Genomic DNA, 17,707 nt, shown 5'->3' with positions numbered 1-17,707 from the left:
ATCAAATAAGAATAAACATCTCGTTTTAAAATCTAAAAAATTTAAAATATAATTAGGATAATTATCAAGTTCTAACAAAATAATCAATTATTATATTTATAAGAAAATTATATTATTAAACCAAATATAAATTACTTCGTTATTGAATTTAATTAAGTTATAATAAAAAAATTGAATTAAAAAATTACATAAAAAATGAGAAATTTTAAATAGTTAACTTGATACTAATATCGATATATTTTTGTCAAATTTATATTTTATTGAAAAATAAAACCATTATCGTTTTTTTTCAAAATCACATAATACCATATTATAACATCGACTGAGATAAATAATAAAACGAAATATTAGAATCAAGATGTATCTCGTTGCGTTACGCGAATACCTTTTTAGTTTAAAATAAAGATTCTCCTGGTAAAACTAAGATATGGCTCTTGACCCATTCATATGACACCAACAATCTCTGTAGTGTGCACTCAACACTTTGTAACTCGTGATATAACCCATCTAACAACCCCATATTCTCCTTGTAAATCTAATTACGTAAACTAAACAGATGATTTCACTAAAAATCGCCAACAAATTATCGAAATAAAAGAATTATAAGTTGAGGACTAGAAATTTAAAAATGGTACAAAGGAAAGGGGAGGAACCAAAATCTATAAAACATAATTAGAATTTAGAAACAACAATAACAAGATAAAAATAACAATCAACTGTTCAACAATTCAGATTAACCTATGTCCATTTTAACAAAATTATACTGTACACAACTTTCATTTCATACACAAACCTAGCATATATATTTTTTTTCACTCTGAAACCGCGATTTCTTGATCGACTCTCCAATAGTTGCTGTCGTTGAACTCTTTCGTGTCCTCACTCACGTTCTCTTTTTCAGGTGTAACTTTTCTTTTTAGAGCCCCGGCTTCCCCGACTACACCCTCCTTAAGGGCTTTATCCATCGCCTTTTCAGACCCATCTAATTCCACTCCTACAAACTCCACATCTTCTTCAAACAATGAAGCCACTGCACCCTCTTTTTGGCTCGAATCACATGATCCAGCAAGCCCGTCATTTGATGAGCCGTTGGGTAGAGATGGTGAACCTGGGCTGACTGTCTCTGCTAAACTGGGAATGTCGACATTGGAGGTATTATTGTAATCTTCAAAAGGGTTCACCCCGGACCCTCTAACCGCGATATTTGAAGGCTCGCCCCATCCAACCCATTCTGGCATAGGCCTATCAGCAAACAGGTCTTCGTTGTCCGTAGCCTCGAATCTGAAAAAACCAGCATCAGATGCGCTGGTTTTTTCGTTCTCGCCCATTTTCAAGTCTCCACCGCCATTTACTTCATAGTCTTCGCTGAAGGGATTTGGGCTTCGATTGGGATTAGAATCGGATATAATGTGGTTGGAGTTTTTGCTATCGACAAATTCTTCATCTACGCCAACTACCAAATCATCGTTGTTACTGCTGTTACCACCGGTAGATGCTGCATTAAAGTCGATCTCATCCATCATTTCAGAAGGGGAGGTGGTGCTCATAGGTGCATCCCCCATTTTATCGTCTTGGAAAGCAAACCAATTTGAATTTGTAAACAAGCTACTGCATGAAAAAAAGAAACAAGTTAAACAACACATTTAATGGATTCTATGCCTACCAACACTTTCAAGCTACAAAAGTACAAAACCATGGATGATAAATAGTCAGGTGTTCTATATATGATGGAATTACTTTAATGAGCATCAATCAATTCCAGTTTCCTTAGGGTAAGTTTGTTACGCAGGATAGGGCAGGACATGACAACAGAAATTTTTTGTCTCATGTTTGCCGCGGCTTGGGACATGACGGTACTGAGTGGGACCAAAATAGGTGGAACAAAAATTAGAGAGATGAGACAAGATGGGTAAATTACTAAACTATCCATGTTAAAACCCTAAAACCTTCCACAATTCTTTCACCAATCTACCTGTTCAGTCCAATCATATCATTCCAGATACCATTTTATGAACCAACTAGCAAAGACTCCCTCCATCCCATGAAAATGGCAACATTTTCCATTTTGGGATGTCCCATGAAAAATCGCATCATTGACCAAAATGATTTGGTTCTACAGGATTCCCTTGTTTTGCCATAACTGAAGAGTGTTTTAGACAACGAACAATTGAAAATTATCTTGTGACTATGAACCTATGCAAATAGTCATAATTTTAATGGGATAGAGTAGATGATTCTAAATTCATCTCCAGAAACTTACCTGCCTTGGTCATCACCCAGCCTCAGAGATGAAATGACCACTTCAGCAGATTCATCGTCAAAGTAACCCTCCTGCATCTCAAAAAATTGAATAGATATTTTGGTATCAGCATCACAGCAGTTGCAGAGACTCGATACTAACATAAAATATAGTACTCGGTCCCAAAACAAGCGTCCACATTTCTATTCCAGTTTGTCTCAAAATAATCATCCACTTTAGAAATATGTGCCTACTTTCCAATTTTACCTTAATTTTAAAGATGGAAAAATCCATTACTCCCTCTATTATCAAGGATGAAATTGTCATTTAGTTAATTAAGAAGTGTAATAATTACACAAATCTAAAACTGTGCCTTTTCATCGTGGATGTTAGTTTTTTTTTATTGGGGGGGGGGGGGGGGAGTTAATATTATGATTATTGATAATCATGATTTGAAGGAGGAGAGAAAGTTCATGCTTTCATCTAATAAATTCCCCTGTATGAAATGAATTTCTTGACCAAAATATTACCTCATCATCTCGACCAATAGTTTCACGTCCCTGCAGTCAGAATAAGGGGAGAACCATTTTTACGACATCAAATTTTGATAAAGACGGCACAAACTTGTACAAATACAAGAGAAGCTTCAACATACCTCTTCACCTTCCTCATTTTCATACATGTTGTATCTAAATGCCTGGCTTAGATTATTTGCTAGAGCAGCAACATCATAATCTCTGTCATGATGAATGTCATCTTCATCACTATCCCTATTCCTATCATGTATCGAAGTTGGCCGACTGAAAATATCAAAAAGATGGAGAAGATATTAGCATCATGTAATAGAATAACACCCGACGTATATGAAGGTTAAATGCTCCATAGCATCAGATCCCAACTTTATCCATTTTCTTTAATATCCTGTTTGCAGGAAAATAGAGCTCAATATGTATCATCGACATACCAGGCAAATTTCAACATATTCGCAGACAGAATGCCACAGAATCAGATTATTTTTTAACTAAACAAACATATCCATCCACACTGGCAGAGTTTGTTTCAAAATCTCAATTTTGTGCCTCCGGGGGTAGTTCTTTGTGGTGCAGTTGGTGCACACACTGTGAGGCATTGGTTGTATCCCTGAATTGGTCATCGCAAATGAGAAGAATACGCAGATGGGATATGATACGCGATTTTGGTTGATTTTTGTTATAAAATGCATGTTAAAGCTAAAATCTAAGGTAAAACTCAGGTATTATGGCTACAGAAGAAAGAAAGCAACAATACTTGTTCCTCGACAGTTATATGGACAGACTAAGTAAAAGTAAAAACCTAACAAGGCTTAAGCTTGTTTAGTTTATACATAAACATTTTATATACTGATTAAAAGGAAATCATTTGCAGACTTGTATATATACATGCATAATATACACACCCCCATATCATAAAGTGTTTAGAAACTCTGAATCCCAGTATCTATGCATCATACAGCCATATTGTAAAGTGTTCCCATCCTTTTTACACCCTCTTTTCCTTCATCAGTTCTGAACTATCATTTTCCTAAACTCTTATGCTCAAGTCAATAGTATGCCTTAATTATTTTTGTAAACAAATGATGTGCCATAAATTATCTTTAACAGCAATTAAGACTTTGCTTGTGGCATGTCCTTCTAAGTGTATACAGTTGCAAGTAGACTAAACCAATATGTAGTAATCAACAGAATATAACATGCTTTGATAGACAAAACATGGTAGCAGCATACCAGGTGCAAGAAACTTACCCACAAGCCCATCGGTACACATTTTCAACCATGTTCCGTTCCTGTAGAACTGTACCCTGCCACTCGTTCCATTCCCTACTTTCCTATATCACCAAGAATAATATTTGAAACACAAAGATCCAAAATTAACATAAATACTTGTAAATAAATCATTGTTGCATGAACTTTTGTATAAGATTTTAAAGCCACCTTATAAGTTAAAAAGACAGGAAAAGCAACCTCCCGTCTTCAAGCATACCAGAATGAAAAGATTTTATGACATCAAGTGGAGGAAACAGTTCACTTTCTATATTGTGTCAGCATCAGAAAGCATCAAGCAATTGAAAGATCAATTTTTTACTCTTATAAAAACTCCGATGGAACAAGATGGATCCCAATGGGTAGTTGATACCACTTGAGGCTTACTTTATACATGATTATAACATGCAGAAAGATAATAAACTGACAAGCATGTTTCCAATAGTTTATAATTCATCATAGATGTCAAACTTCAGATAGTACTTAAGTAGTGATTTACATTGCCCCGAAAGAGGAGTATCAGGTACTTATAAAAGATCCTGTTTTATCGATCCTTCCATAAATAATAGCGCACCTGAATATGCATCTGAATGCGACTATTGTTATTCCCCAACTGCATGATTTTATTGGCAATGCATGTGATATGTCCAATGTTCCCAACTCGGGGTGCATTTCTTCCAGCAGCGGGCAACGTAGGCTGCATAATAACAAGAATCATAACACATTCTTTTAAATAGTATTTTGTTTTTAATATAAAGAATATTTATGAGATAATCTGGAAAGAACATCTGAATTTTAATTTTAACTTCAAATTATAAAGGGAAATAACACCATATGATGCCAATTAGGTAAGCAGGAGTCATTCATTTAACAAAAATAAGATATAGGAAGTCGAACTTTATCCTTAAGTAAGAATAACCCATTTCTGGCCAAATCTTGCCAGAGTCCAAGAGAGCTCATGAAAATGTTGCAGAATAGTCCCCAAGGTAAATAACTTCTCATCCAAATTTTAACTATCACATAAAGCTAAAGCTTTCAGATAAACTTTTGGAATGACGCATCATTTATCAATTAACATTTTTATAAAATATAACAGTATCTAAAACTAATTAGAACATGTTAATTTTTGTAACAAGATATACGATTAAATAATTGCAATGGTATTTTGTCCTAAAATCTTGATTGTCTTCATCATCTTCTTCCGATTCCCTCTTCTTCATTTTCATGATACATTTTTATAAAATATAATAGTACCTAAAACAAATCAGAACATTGCTAATTTTTGTAACAAGATATACGATTAAATAATTACAATGGTATTTTGTCCTAAAATCTTGATTGTCTTCATCATCTTCTTCCGATTCCCTCTTCTTCATCTTCATGATATTATGACAGATTTCTTGTGCTCTGGTGTCTATTCGGGAGGGTTGTTAAAGTACAGATATGAAGCGAAGGCATGAAGAGGGGGGGAGGGGAGGGGAGGGAGAGATCAGAGAAAATTGAGATGGAGACGGGGAATACAATACAGAAAATAACTTCTACGAGCATATACAAATTTACCCAGCAAGTTCTTTAGTGACAATTTATTGATCGCTTAGTAGTGATATCCAAATTAAATATTATTACAGCAATAGATAAAGAAAAACAAAAACAAATGTTAAGCCTTTAACAGTGTATTATTCCAAAAGCTTGTCCAAAAAATAGAATAATATTTCAAAATAAGGCCAAAATGAGAACTGAAATTTACGGGACAAGGTGTAATTTTTCCGTGAAGTCTGGTGGACTCCACGCAAGATTTTGGTCAGAAATTGGTAGTTAGTACTTGACAACTGAATTTGATGGCCTATTTGCAATATTTCTTAAATGGGTGGCTACGTCGTAACTCTTAGTATACTTGATTGGGCATCATCAGCAACTTCCACCAATCAAAGTTCATACATATAGATGATTTTCAAAGGCAGATTAAACCAAATTATATCAACTGGCCTCATGTTATGAGTAGTTATTCCTGTTTAGCCTAGATGCATCCAACAAAAGGTGCCAACAATTACCAGATTAAGTTCTCCAGAAAGGAAAGGTGTATTGTTAGTTTGAAGAATCTTCACCAACAAACCACATCCTTGGAACAGATGATCGACGATGGTGTTGTTTGTGCTTCCTAGGCAGGAAAATATTATATTCTCGACATGATGGTGCAAAGCATTATTATATGGGTACCTGTGTCAATTAACAGTAAAAGAAACTATTAGAATATGCACCATACAGAAATCTAATTCATTCTAGCATGATCGAGCATTTAAGTTTAACGATCATAACTCTACTTTGTACATTATCAGGACACCAAAACAGATGCATTAGTGGTGTCTTACTCAAAAAAAAGCTCAATAACTCTTTGTATAGTTCCAGAGCTGATTAATTCCTTCTCTGCGATTTCATTCCCAGTCTTCAATAAAACAGAAATGAACTCCACAATCTGCAAGCAGATAATATCACCAATCCATGAGAAGTGAAATGAGAACAACAAAGAACCAACACTTTGGCGTGAAGAATCAACTAGAAGTACACATTAAAACATCAGAAATGCCTCACACGAGAAGATGTAATTTTCTGTTTCATTGTATTTGCATTATTTTTATATTTCATAGAGTACAAAGATTCATTTAACATCAAAAACATATGAGTTAACCAATACCTGCATCTTACCCTTTCGTGTAACCACTTCAGCCAAAAACCATGTTTATTTTCAACACAAATCTACCCTAATAGAAATATGCAACAGATAAAGGCGACATGTTAAGTAAACCAACCTTTAGACGATGCTTCCCTAGAGGAGGCTTCAACTGGCCATATGTAGTTGGCAAGATCTTCTCATCAAGTGACACATTCAATAACATCAACAAGCCACCTGAAATATTGGCAGGCCATCGAAAAGCTAAATACCACAATATATGCCTACTAAAACCAAACTCAATTCGCACAAATATCAGCAATTTGAATATCATCCCATCCAAGATTGAGCAGTACCTTTTTGTTAATCATGATCCATAAGCAAGACATTCTATTTATCGTAAAAAACCAAGTTCTTAGTATTTAACTGGCTATAGGTAACTGAATTTTATCAAACTGAAAAGAAAAAAAGGGATTCATAAAAAACTAGTGTATTCAATGTCCAAGTTATGGTGGGAAAGATCTATCTTAAAGGTACCACTCTGCTCTCTGGATATTGCATCATAGAATGTCCATGTGCATCACTGTAACATGCCCCTATTATTAACCATTTTCAGCACATCTGAAATATTTTAACAATACCTCTTAGTTCCAATGCCATAAAAAATATGGCCTATTACGGCATTCCGCATTCCTGTCCTGAACTGCTACAATTTAGATAAGCAGGACGGAGTAACAAGCATGATCCACCACGATCAAAGTTGTCCCAAGTTCCCCCTAAAGACAATTTCAAGTTTAAAAAACAACCAACCTAACTTAACTTAAAAATATTTACTCTAATTCTGAATATGCTACTTGAAGTCTCTTTTAGTGTTCTTAGATTTTTTTTTTGTATCGTAAATACTGTTTGTGATTTATATTTCACAGCAAAATCAAAAGTGTGTTTGTCATGACCACTTCTTTTTCCAAAAGAAAATAAAATTAAAAGAATTATGTTTTGCTGGGTTTAAAAGCTTAATTCATTAAAGCCGAATGATCGAAGCACATTTTTTTTGTAAAACATGAAAACATCAAAATCAAGTTCACAATTTATAATCCTCATTTGCAAAAAGTTTGAAAATTGGTTTTAGTTTTTTAAAAATATGAACGTTCTCAACACATGTTCCTATCCAGTTTTTTTAATCAGAAAACAAGTACTTTGTTAAATGAGGCCTCAGTTTTCTTGAGCCATAATTTCTTGCCAAGTTTCCTTTGACCAATGGTATCAGTGCATCTCTACCAAAGTTTTAAAGTACATAAACATGAGCGAGGCGTCCCTTGGCGTGGCGTGGCGAGGCATAAGCCCCAAGGCGGAAAATAAAAATAAATAATTTTGTTTGCATATTAACACACATCTAATAATAGTATTAAAATCTCAAAATATATATTAATAGATGCAGTTGATTTTATAAGATTTTAGTTTCATCACTTGTTAAAAATACATAATATATATATATACAAACAAAGAAAAACTATCGGGACAGGGGACAGTGGACAATGGACACAAAATGTAATAATATATTAACCCACATACTATTGTCAATACACAATGCTGTAAATAAATTATATTTCCGTACTCAAATTCTCTATTTTAATATATATAAATACATTTTATATCTCCTCTCTCACTTTGAATATATATATATATATATATATATATATATATATGTGTGTGTGTGTGTGTGTGGGAGACTTGAGAACCGGATAAGAGCTCGCAAAAGTTAAATGGAGAAGATGAGGTGTATGGAGAACTGCAGAAGAAGAACTCGTGAAGGACTGGAAGAGACGAGCTTAAGGGAGCAGAGAGAAACCTATGTATTTTAACCCTAAATCCTAACGCCTCAGCCCCGCCTCAGTAGCTAGAGGTGCGCGGCCTAACTAACCTAGAAGAGGCGCCGCCTCAGGTTCGTTTTTCCACCGCCTCGCCTCGACCAATTTTTACAACCATGATCTCTACAATTATTAGTTTGTGAGTTCAAACTTATTAAGAGACATTAGCGTATCAGTTTGTTGACAGCTCCAAGATATTTCTACCAGTATGACCTAGAATACAGACAGTTTGAATTCATAGGTAGTTTTGTACAGGTGGTATAATCAAGATGCTAACCGCAGTGTATCTTGTTATATAAGAGAAGTAGACAATAACTTCAAATAGTTTCCCAGTAACTCTTGTTCGAAGTTTTTAGTTCATGCTACTGCCCAATTACGCTAAGAATGATGAATTGGTGCTACTAGAGTTGGAGATCTATGGTATGCTTTGTGTCACTCAAGTTCAAGCTTAGTATCTTATATGAAAACATACTATTTTGGGTACCCCATCATATCAAACATTTAAGTGGAAATTTTTGCATAGAAACAGAGGAAACAATTGGCAAGACTTAGTACCAGAAAAGTACAATCCTATGAAACAGGCTGGTTATAGCTGTCAAAGGAAAAGAAGATAAAAATATCTTATTATCGATGCCAAGAGGCACAACCTTCTTCTAGACTAAAATTTCCTGCCAAGTTTCTTGAACTGCCATTCCCAAGAGTGAATGAATAATGATTTTTTTTACTAACCTGGATATCCAACCCGCTATGCGAGCCGATTAATCCCAGGGCGACCACCCACTTTGTGGGTATCCCAGAGTCACCACATTGAAACCTCCGTGACCACAAGGGGATTTTTATTCCTCCTTGGATTCGAACCTGGGACCTCCAGGCACTTTTGACCTTTGGAGCCCAAGTTCAAACCAATCAGGCACCACCCTTGTGGTTAATAATGGTTTTTTATGTACTATAAGATAGAGCATAAACAGTTTGGAAAGCAGTTTAAGGTAAGTTATATTTTTTTGTTATCTCTTGGTTCTGCATATCTAATTCAGACAGTAAAATTTGGAGCCCTACTGCCATAACTTTCTTTTATACAGCACTCAATATAGATGCATTTGAAAGTGAAAAAAAAAATAGGAATGGAAGACTGCTGATAGTTAAACGCGACTACAGCTTAAGATTAAAAGATAAGACAAAGAGCAGACATTGTATGTACAAACTCACCAAGTTTGGGTAGCATTGCTCCTACAGTCTCCTGGTTGACTTGCACAGGTGACTCGTATACATGCTGACCTCTAAAAGAATAAAAGGGAGGTGAAGGAACTGATCTTTTCGGATCCAACAATGATATACACACAGACAATGAGCTGACAACTCCAGATTTCGAATGTGAATCCTCCAACGCATGACCAAAAATCCTTGAAACAAAACTGGGGGGAAAAGAAAACGATAAAGAATATTATGTACTTGAAAGAGCAATTAAACAGAAATGCAAGCATATGAGACCATACAAACCTTGAGGTAGAAAGTTTAGAGGCAAGAGGAGATGACACGTTTCTAGTTATAGCACATAAAGTCTCTGCTGCATTAGCATGTACTTCAGGAGGACTCTGAAGCAATGCCGGAGAAGGAGGATAGTGTATTAGAGAGTACACTTGGAAGGAAAATATCCATAAAAATATAAACTACTTTTGAAGAGAACAGAATAAGGCACACAAAGTTGCACATGACAGTCTGTAGATGGAATTAATAAAATATCAGATAAAATACTGTCACCAATATGTGCACCCTTGAAGTTTAAGTGTTGGCTGTAAATGCAATTGAACTGGTGGAGGTCACTGGTGAAAATATTCTAATAGGAGTATCAGAAAATCAATAGTATTACACACACATGAAGCATACAAATTACGTTGAGAGCGGTTTGACATTTGAACTAGTGGATGTCTCATGTGGAAGCATTTTAATAGGCCTATCACAAGCAATCAAATATTATATCATGTACATTTGCATATAAGGTCAGATTAGAGCTGTCCAATGTGAATATATACACACTGACGCACATAATATTATGTACATACACCGAATAAGAAACTGTACTCACAGATGGACTCAATTTATCCACAATCATCTCCAATAGGTTGCTATCTGTTAACCACTGCATCACGTCCACAGAATCTGGATACATATGATCATCAGCTCCAACAAGTCTTACCAAGACCTATTTTTAAAAGAAATACCGGAATAACCAATTATTCATCAAGCAAGAGATATCATAAAGCTCAAAGTATAATAGTTCACGCCGATTTAAACATGAACCCAATGATGTAATTTTTACAACCTAAATAGGAAACGTACTGACCTCCATGATAGATGTTATTCCAATCAAATCAACCAGCTGTTGAAAAACATATGGATGGACCTGTTGACATATAGAACAAATAATATCTACAGTATGAAACGAGAAAGAAAACCAAAGTAAACTGTATGACTACTCTACAGACCATGCAAGTCCTCACTTGACGATAATATGAAAACGATTTTGAAGTAAAATGGTTGAAAATAATATGAGCCATAAAATTCACCAGGTAATTAGTTCTGAATTTTGAGTGGCTACTTCTAATGCATCAAAATCCCAATTTTGCGCCGTAGTTACGGTGACCATAACTGGAAGAATGTCATCAGCTTTTACACTAGTAAGTTCACTACTACATTCAGAAACCCACTATTCTCACAATAGAGTACAATTGTTAAAATAGAAGTGCTTTTAATTTGGAGAAAACTTAAACTCAAAAAATAGCCCTAAACTATACCATCAAACAGCTTTATCTTTTAAGCAAGTCAGCATACTCCGTGGATAATCAACGTGGTTGTCAGTATTGGTGCTATTGATAAAGAAGCATCAAAATTTAGTAAAATGTGAATGTTGGTGATCAAATTCAGAAGAATACTAATTTAAGAATGGAAGTATAGCCTGTAATATCAAGTAAAAATAGTGATTGAGAAGTATGGTTGAGCCTTCTTGAAGAATATTAAGCAGAACCGGAATCAGAGAAACGCTGCCATGTATAGAAAAAAATTTACTCACTTGAACAAAATTCATAAGTGGAACCGTCTTCCGCAACATGAGACATATCATGACCTACAGCATGGTAGAAAATATCTCAAGCAATGTTTTTTGCAAGAGAAGATGAATGATGATTGACAGAATATAGCAAATTAGCAACTGTGAGAGAAAAAAATCCGTGACAGGAACTTCCTACACCCTATATGCTCATCTGATAAATAAACTAAGAGTGCAAGTGTGCAACAATTACATTTGTGGCAGACTGTATAGGGACTACATAGTCGTCACGTTAACATCTGCTTTTTCCCTTTTGAATCCATGAACAATGGTTTATTTTCAGGTACAACGATAAAGACACAATCACTACATCGAATAGTGACTCGACGTGCTCTCTCTCCTTCACTCTCTACAATTGAACTTACAATCGATAATGATATTTAGGATCTAGCTTTCAAAACATACCTTGCTGAAGTACCCAGCCAGCAAGGCACTATGAGAACGGGTTGGCTCCAGAAATGAGAACAGTAAATTCATTAGCTGCAAGTTTGAGTTCGGGAGAAGGAGGTTATGTGAGACAGATTGTAATAAATTTCTTAATAACTCATGTTAGATATAACTTAGAATTGGAATATCAATGGACAAACCTCCTCTTCTTCCACTACAGTTTTGAAGATCACATCAATTTCACATGTAAATATCTCACAAGCAATGAAAGGGAACCTAAACATGTACAGAAATTACTAGACATAATCAGCTTTGTTCCAAGTATTATATAGGAAAAAACATCTAAAAGATAATGAGGAAATAATGATATAGATGATGCTTCAGTACTGAAAGCTTCTACATGTGTCAACTAATAACAAACGACCTACTTGAAAATACGTTGGCTATCAGCACCCTCCTGCGGCTCTTCTATAATATATCGCAGTAATTGTTCAGCCTGGACTCTGTCCCGCAAGCTGGAAAACGAGTACTCAAAGTATTCATGATGCAATTCTATCATATCCTATTTGCAATCTAATTCATGGAAATATTGCAAACTTCAACTATGGGAAGCATCAGCTCATCTAGATGGACTAGAAGATGACTCTAATTTACTAAGATAAAATACTTACAAGTTGATGAGACGGCTATTCAAAGCTTTGCATTCTTGAATAATATCTTCCTCGTCCAAGAGCTCTTCCAATGTGAGATGCTCCTTGTCCAAGATAGCCTCAATCTAAACATATGATTAACCATATGTTAGAAGATAGCAAACAACATATGGACTATAGAAGCTAAATGCTGCAAGACAAAAAAAGACATGCACAGTGCAATTTTATATGATTGATGAACCCATTTGTGCTTTGATCCATTCATTGACGCTTACGCAAGCCACGAGATAAGGGAAACAACTAATGACACTCTAACATTCACATACAAAATTAACCTTGCCTCCCCTATCAGATAAATGAACTGGATCCGCCTAATTATTTAATTCAGGTTATGAACTAAAAGACATTTGCCATGAACCACGTGGTCCATAGTCAAGCATAGAAAAAATGATACTTTCATTGTTTTAACTTCCGTTGATCAACATCTGGGAATTCCCATTTAAACCCATAATTTCCCATGAGTTAATTACCATTTACGGCTGTATAGCTTAGACAGATCAAATATCCCACATCATTTCATAATATTTCCCTCATTTCTCTTCCCACAGACAACTGAAGTAAATCACTATAAACCAGGTGATCATATCCAAGTTAAGTTGTCGAATAATAAACAATCGCCATTATTTAGATGCTTAATCATGTGAACCAAACTGATATTTCATTGAGCCAATCACCTTAACTTCAAGCTCTAATGAGTCCAATAATTCAACAAGGCATATTCATCAGAAAATGAATACTACACTGAATATAAATATCACAACGGGATCCGTCATGAAATGAAAAAAAAAAAAGGAAAAGAAAATAGGCAACATCAACACAATCAAGCAAAACACTTAATACTGGCAATTGACAAGTTTTACACTGAATTATACGAATCTGTCTGTAAATAAAAACGAATCGTGTTATAGTAACTTACCGGTGAAGAAGCCGATATAGCTGTGAGATGCCAAAACATGTTGAATTATAACTGGTTTTAGATCTGCAAACCCTAGATGGGAGGAGAGAGGATGGAAACTAGAGATTCACGATTGGACGACTGGAATAATAGAAGCAAGAGCGAACAAAAACCCTAATTTTGGATTTTTGAGAGGAAAAAACAGTCAAAATCGATAAATTTGAGGGATGGAAGAGAGGGAGAGAAGAGCTCCAAAAGTTGTCAAATAAAATGAGCCAAGAGGGATACAAGTGCTGTGCTAGCGGGACAGAAGGGGGGCAGGTTGCAAACGGACAAAGAGGTCCTGATGGTGCACAGTGACAAACGGCGATGCCTTGGGTATTTATGTAATTTATCATCTCCTTTTTCTTTTACAATATTTTAGCTTATATATGTTTTTTTATTTTTTTATTAACTTGGATATGCAACTCGCTATACGAGCCGATTAATCACAGGACAACCATCTATTTTGTAGATAGTCTGGAGTCACTGCATTTGAACCTCCGTGGCCACAAGGGGATTTGTATTCCTCCTTGAATTTGAACTTGTTTGTATATGTTTTTTTTATTAACCTGAATATCCAATCGGTTATGCAGACTCTTAATTTCAGAGCAATCACTTGCTTTGTGGGTAGTTCAGAGTCATCATATTTAAACTTTCATGATCATAAAAGATTTTTATTCCTCCTTGGATTTGAATCTGTGACCTTCAGGTATTTTTTATTTTTGGAGCACAAGTTCAAACTAATCAAGCATCACCTTGTGGTTAGCTTGGAAATGTTAACCACAACATCTCCCATATTATATTATAAATTTTTTTTTTAAATAAAATATCAAAAAAAAAAAAAAAAATTGCATTTTTAATAGCTATTCTATTTTAACGATCTTATCATAAAGTGGGTAAATCGTATCTTTATATGTTGTTAAATTCATCACTATCTATGAAAAATTTTCACACACATCAATATAAATACCTATTTTTTACATTCTCAATGCATAAATTGACTTGACTCTGACATAAAAAAGGTGCAAATAGCATTATCTTTATCATTAACTATATTGTTAAAATATTCAGTATATTTAATAAAATAGTATTTTTCTTTCTAGACATCTAATTTCTATGTCTCCTATTCATGAGAAATAACTAAATATTATTTATTTTTTTAAATATGGAGTTCCATAGATTTCTCTAAATTCGGATATTTCTATCTTTCTTTCTTCCTTTATCTATTTTGACATACACTGTAACATAACTGTTGGAGCAAAGTCATACTGTGAATCTCTTAAAAGATTATTTTAGTATCATTATTAGGGGTGCACAAAAACCCGCAAAACCCGTCCAATCCAACCCGCTAACAACTCAATTAAACCCAACCCGTCAATTAGGAGGATTGAAATTGCCCGTCAAACCGTCGCTAATATATAATTTTTATAGATTATATATATATATATATATATATATATGTTTATTATGTATATATATTAATAATGTATAATTTTTATTGATATTATGTTTGTATTTCATTTTAGCTAAACATATAGATTACCAAAAGAGATTCACGATCAAAGAATGATGACAAATAATTTAATTAAGGGCAAAATGCATAAAATAGCAATCTACTTTTATAAATTTTTTTATTATAGCATTGTACTTTCAATTTTTCTTATTACAGCAATGTACTTTCAAATTATTTTTTATTAGGACATTGTACTTTGAAAAATTTACCCATTATAGCATTGAGTAACCTTTTGATTTAAATTTACCCATTATACTAGGTTTCCATGCCACCTCATTGTCCACGTAGACTGTCCACATGTACTATAGTGATATGACTTTCTTACTAAATCATTGTACTTTCAAAATTATTTTATTATAGCATCTACTATTTCTTATTAAACACTGTATTTTTAATTTTAATATTTARATRTTTTACATGTTTTTTAATAAATATATTAAATGAATTAAAAAAACTTTTAAATTATTCATTAATATACCAATATCAATAAAACTAGTAGAACACAATTTATCTCGCTAATATTTTTTTTAAAAATATGTGTTTTTTGAAAAAAGGAAAATAAGAATTGTTTTTTTTTTACCAAAAAATATTATTTTTACTTGACGAATATATTATATTTGTTTAAAAACTTTTTACTTGACGTATAAATATATTAAATTAATTAGATTTTTTTGAAGTATTTATTAATATAACAATATTAAAAAATTRTAGATAACAATTTATTTCGTTAATATTTTAAAGAGAACTTTAAAAGATATGTATTTATTTGAACAACATAAAATAGGAAAAATTGTCTTTTTTACAAATAAAATATATCTCGAAAATAATGTTGCATATTTATTTAATAAATATTTTACTCTAAGAATATTTAATTTAAATGCAACCTAATAAGAAAAAGTAAAAAAAAAATATTTTTTTAGATAATAGCAATGAAAAATGAAAATCACTAATAATAATTTGAAATATGTTTTTATTTTAATTTTAGTTAAGTCATCAAAATGATGTGTCATCCAAATCACCTCATTAAAGCCACACAAGCAAAAAAGTCAAAGGGTTAACCTGTTTAAAAGGTAACAGGTTACCCATTGCTATTATGGGTAGATTTTTTAAAGTACAATGCCTTAATAAAAAATAATTTGAAAGTACATTGCTGTAATAAAGAAAAACAAAAGTAGAATGCTATAATAAGAAATTTTGTGAAAGTAGGTTGCTATTTCATGCATTTAACCCTAAAAAAAAATGGGGAATATACCTCAAATTTGGGGAATCATTAACGAAATAAGCCTAATTTATGAGAAATTGATTGAATTAATCGATCTATCCACCCCTTTTTATTTTATATCCAATTTTTTAATGTGATTCTTTAGATGGTCGTATTTTATGCAAATGAATTTATGCTTACACATAAAACATATGAAAACAAATACGTCCATTAGAAATTAAAAGAAAAAGGATTATACAAGTTACGTAAATCTATTTACGTTCATTTTTCCCGATTTATGCCATATCCTCAAAACTTTTCTGTTATTGATGGTAACAATAAATTTTACAAAACACGTCCCTCGACTCTAAAAGATTCGACTTATAGCCCCTAAATTTTAGAAAACAACATTCTACCCCCTGCGCATTATAATTTTTAACAAATTACGTTTAACTCTCTTTTTTTGGTTGCCATCATTTTCTCAAATTTGTTGGTATCGTAGCAATTTTGACTTTTCTATAATCTACACACCTCGTCATCTTCATATAAAATAAATTGCTCAAATATATTTATGTAAATATTTTGGTTATGCGTAACTTTAATGAAAAAGTGTATGCATGAATGTATTATGTATTTATGTGTATATATAAAGTTGTCAATATATAAAATATTTTGAGAAGTTTCCCTAATACTCATCTATTTAGAGGACACATATGTTCATATACACTTTTCAAGTTGTGTCGTATAAAATAACTAATATGATATTTTATTTTAAAAGCGTCATAGAATTTGTTAGGATGCCCAAAATCATCATATAAACATATTGTAACTCTTTTAGATAAGACATTTTTCTTGTTTTGTCCTATAAAGAATCATATTAAGACGCTTAGACATTTTAAGCATCCTATAAGATCTAATGTTGTTGTAGCGAAATGCTATAACTAAACATTTTATTTTCACTAAAGTACAACATCAAATGACGAGATATTTAGATTGATAGATTCGTCAACAAAATATCTATTAGTATCTTTCATATTTTATGACATATCAATTTGTTGTTGCTGCAAAAAAAAATCAATAATTTTCTCTTATTAATTAAAGGGTTAAATGCATGAAATAGCAACCTACTTTCACAAAATTTCTTATTATAGCATTCTACTTTTGTTTTTCTTTATTACAACAATGTACTTTCAAATTATTTTTTATTAAGGCATTGTACTTTAAAAAATCTACCCATAATAGCAATGGGTAACCTGTTACCTTTTAAACAGGTTAACCCTTT

At 33.1% G+C, this 17,707-nt stretch overlaps 1 protein-coding gene across 5 annotated transcripts; it reads right to left on the bottom strand.

Annotated features, from left to right (window-relative positions):
• Window positions 1–643: 643 nt before the first annotated feature.
• LOC112518959 (serine/threonine-protein phosphatase 6 regulatory subunit 3-like) lies at window positions 644–13,919 on the bottom strand. 5 transcript variants are annotated; one of them, XM_025126776.1, is made up of 19 exons: window positions 13,691–13,919; window positions 12,736–12,839; window positions 12,493–12,579; window positions 12,265–12,340; window positions 12,083–12,157; window positions 11,642–11,695; window positions 10,916–10,975; window positions 10,658–10,774; window positions 10,072–10,166; window positions 9,781–9,986; window positions 6,846–6,943; window positions 6,408–6,511; window positions 6,090–6,255; window positions 4,613–4,735; window positions 4,021–4,103; window positions 2,895–3,039; window positions 2,770–2,799; window positions 2,261–2,337; window positions 644–1,608 (listed from the first exon to the last, which is right to left on the bottom strand). In XM_025126776.1, exons 1-19 carry the CDS (start codon window positions 13,727–13,729, stop codon window positions 813–815), a joined length of 2,535 nt encoding a protein of 844 aa, XP_024982544.1. In that variant the 5' UTR covers window positions 13,730–13,919; the 3' UTR covers window positions 644–812. The 5 variants fall into 5 exon arrangements, with proteins under 5 accessions (XP_024982544.1, XP_024982545.1, XP_024982546.1 ...); XM_025126777.1 differs by having other exon boundaries at window positions 644–1,605; XM_025126778.1 differs by having other exon boundaries at window positions 2,261–2,331.
• Between the last annotated feature and the right edge of the window lie 3,788 nt (window positions 13,920–17,707).

The sequence above is a fragment of the Cynara cardunculus genome, assembly GCF_001531365.2.
Source record: "Cynara cardunculus var. scolymus isolate 2C chromosome LG 10, CcrdV1, whole genome shotgun sequence".
Taxonomy (NCBI): domain Eukaryota; kingdom Viridiplantae; phylum Streptophyta; class Magnoliopsida; order Asterales; family Asteraceae; genus Cynara; species Cynara cardunculus.
Note: the sequence above shows the minus strand (reverse complement) of the source record. Positions and strands in the feature narration are given on the sequence as shown.

Coding starts and splice junctions, on each gene's coding strand:
- LOC112518959 (XM_025126776.1), bottom strand. CDS start 13,729: ATGTTTTGGCATCTCACAGCTATATCGGCTTCTTCACCG. Junction 12,158..12,264: donor CTGTAGTGGAAGAAGAGGAG/GTTTGTCCATTG, acceptor TCAAACTTGCAG/CTAATGAATTTACTGTTCTC. Junction 4,736..6,089: donor TTTCTGGAGAACTTAATCTG/GTAATTGTTGGC, acceptor GTTATTATGCAG/CCTACGTTGCCCGCTGCTGG.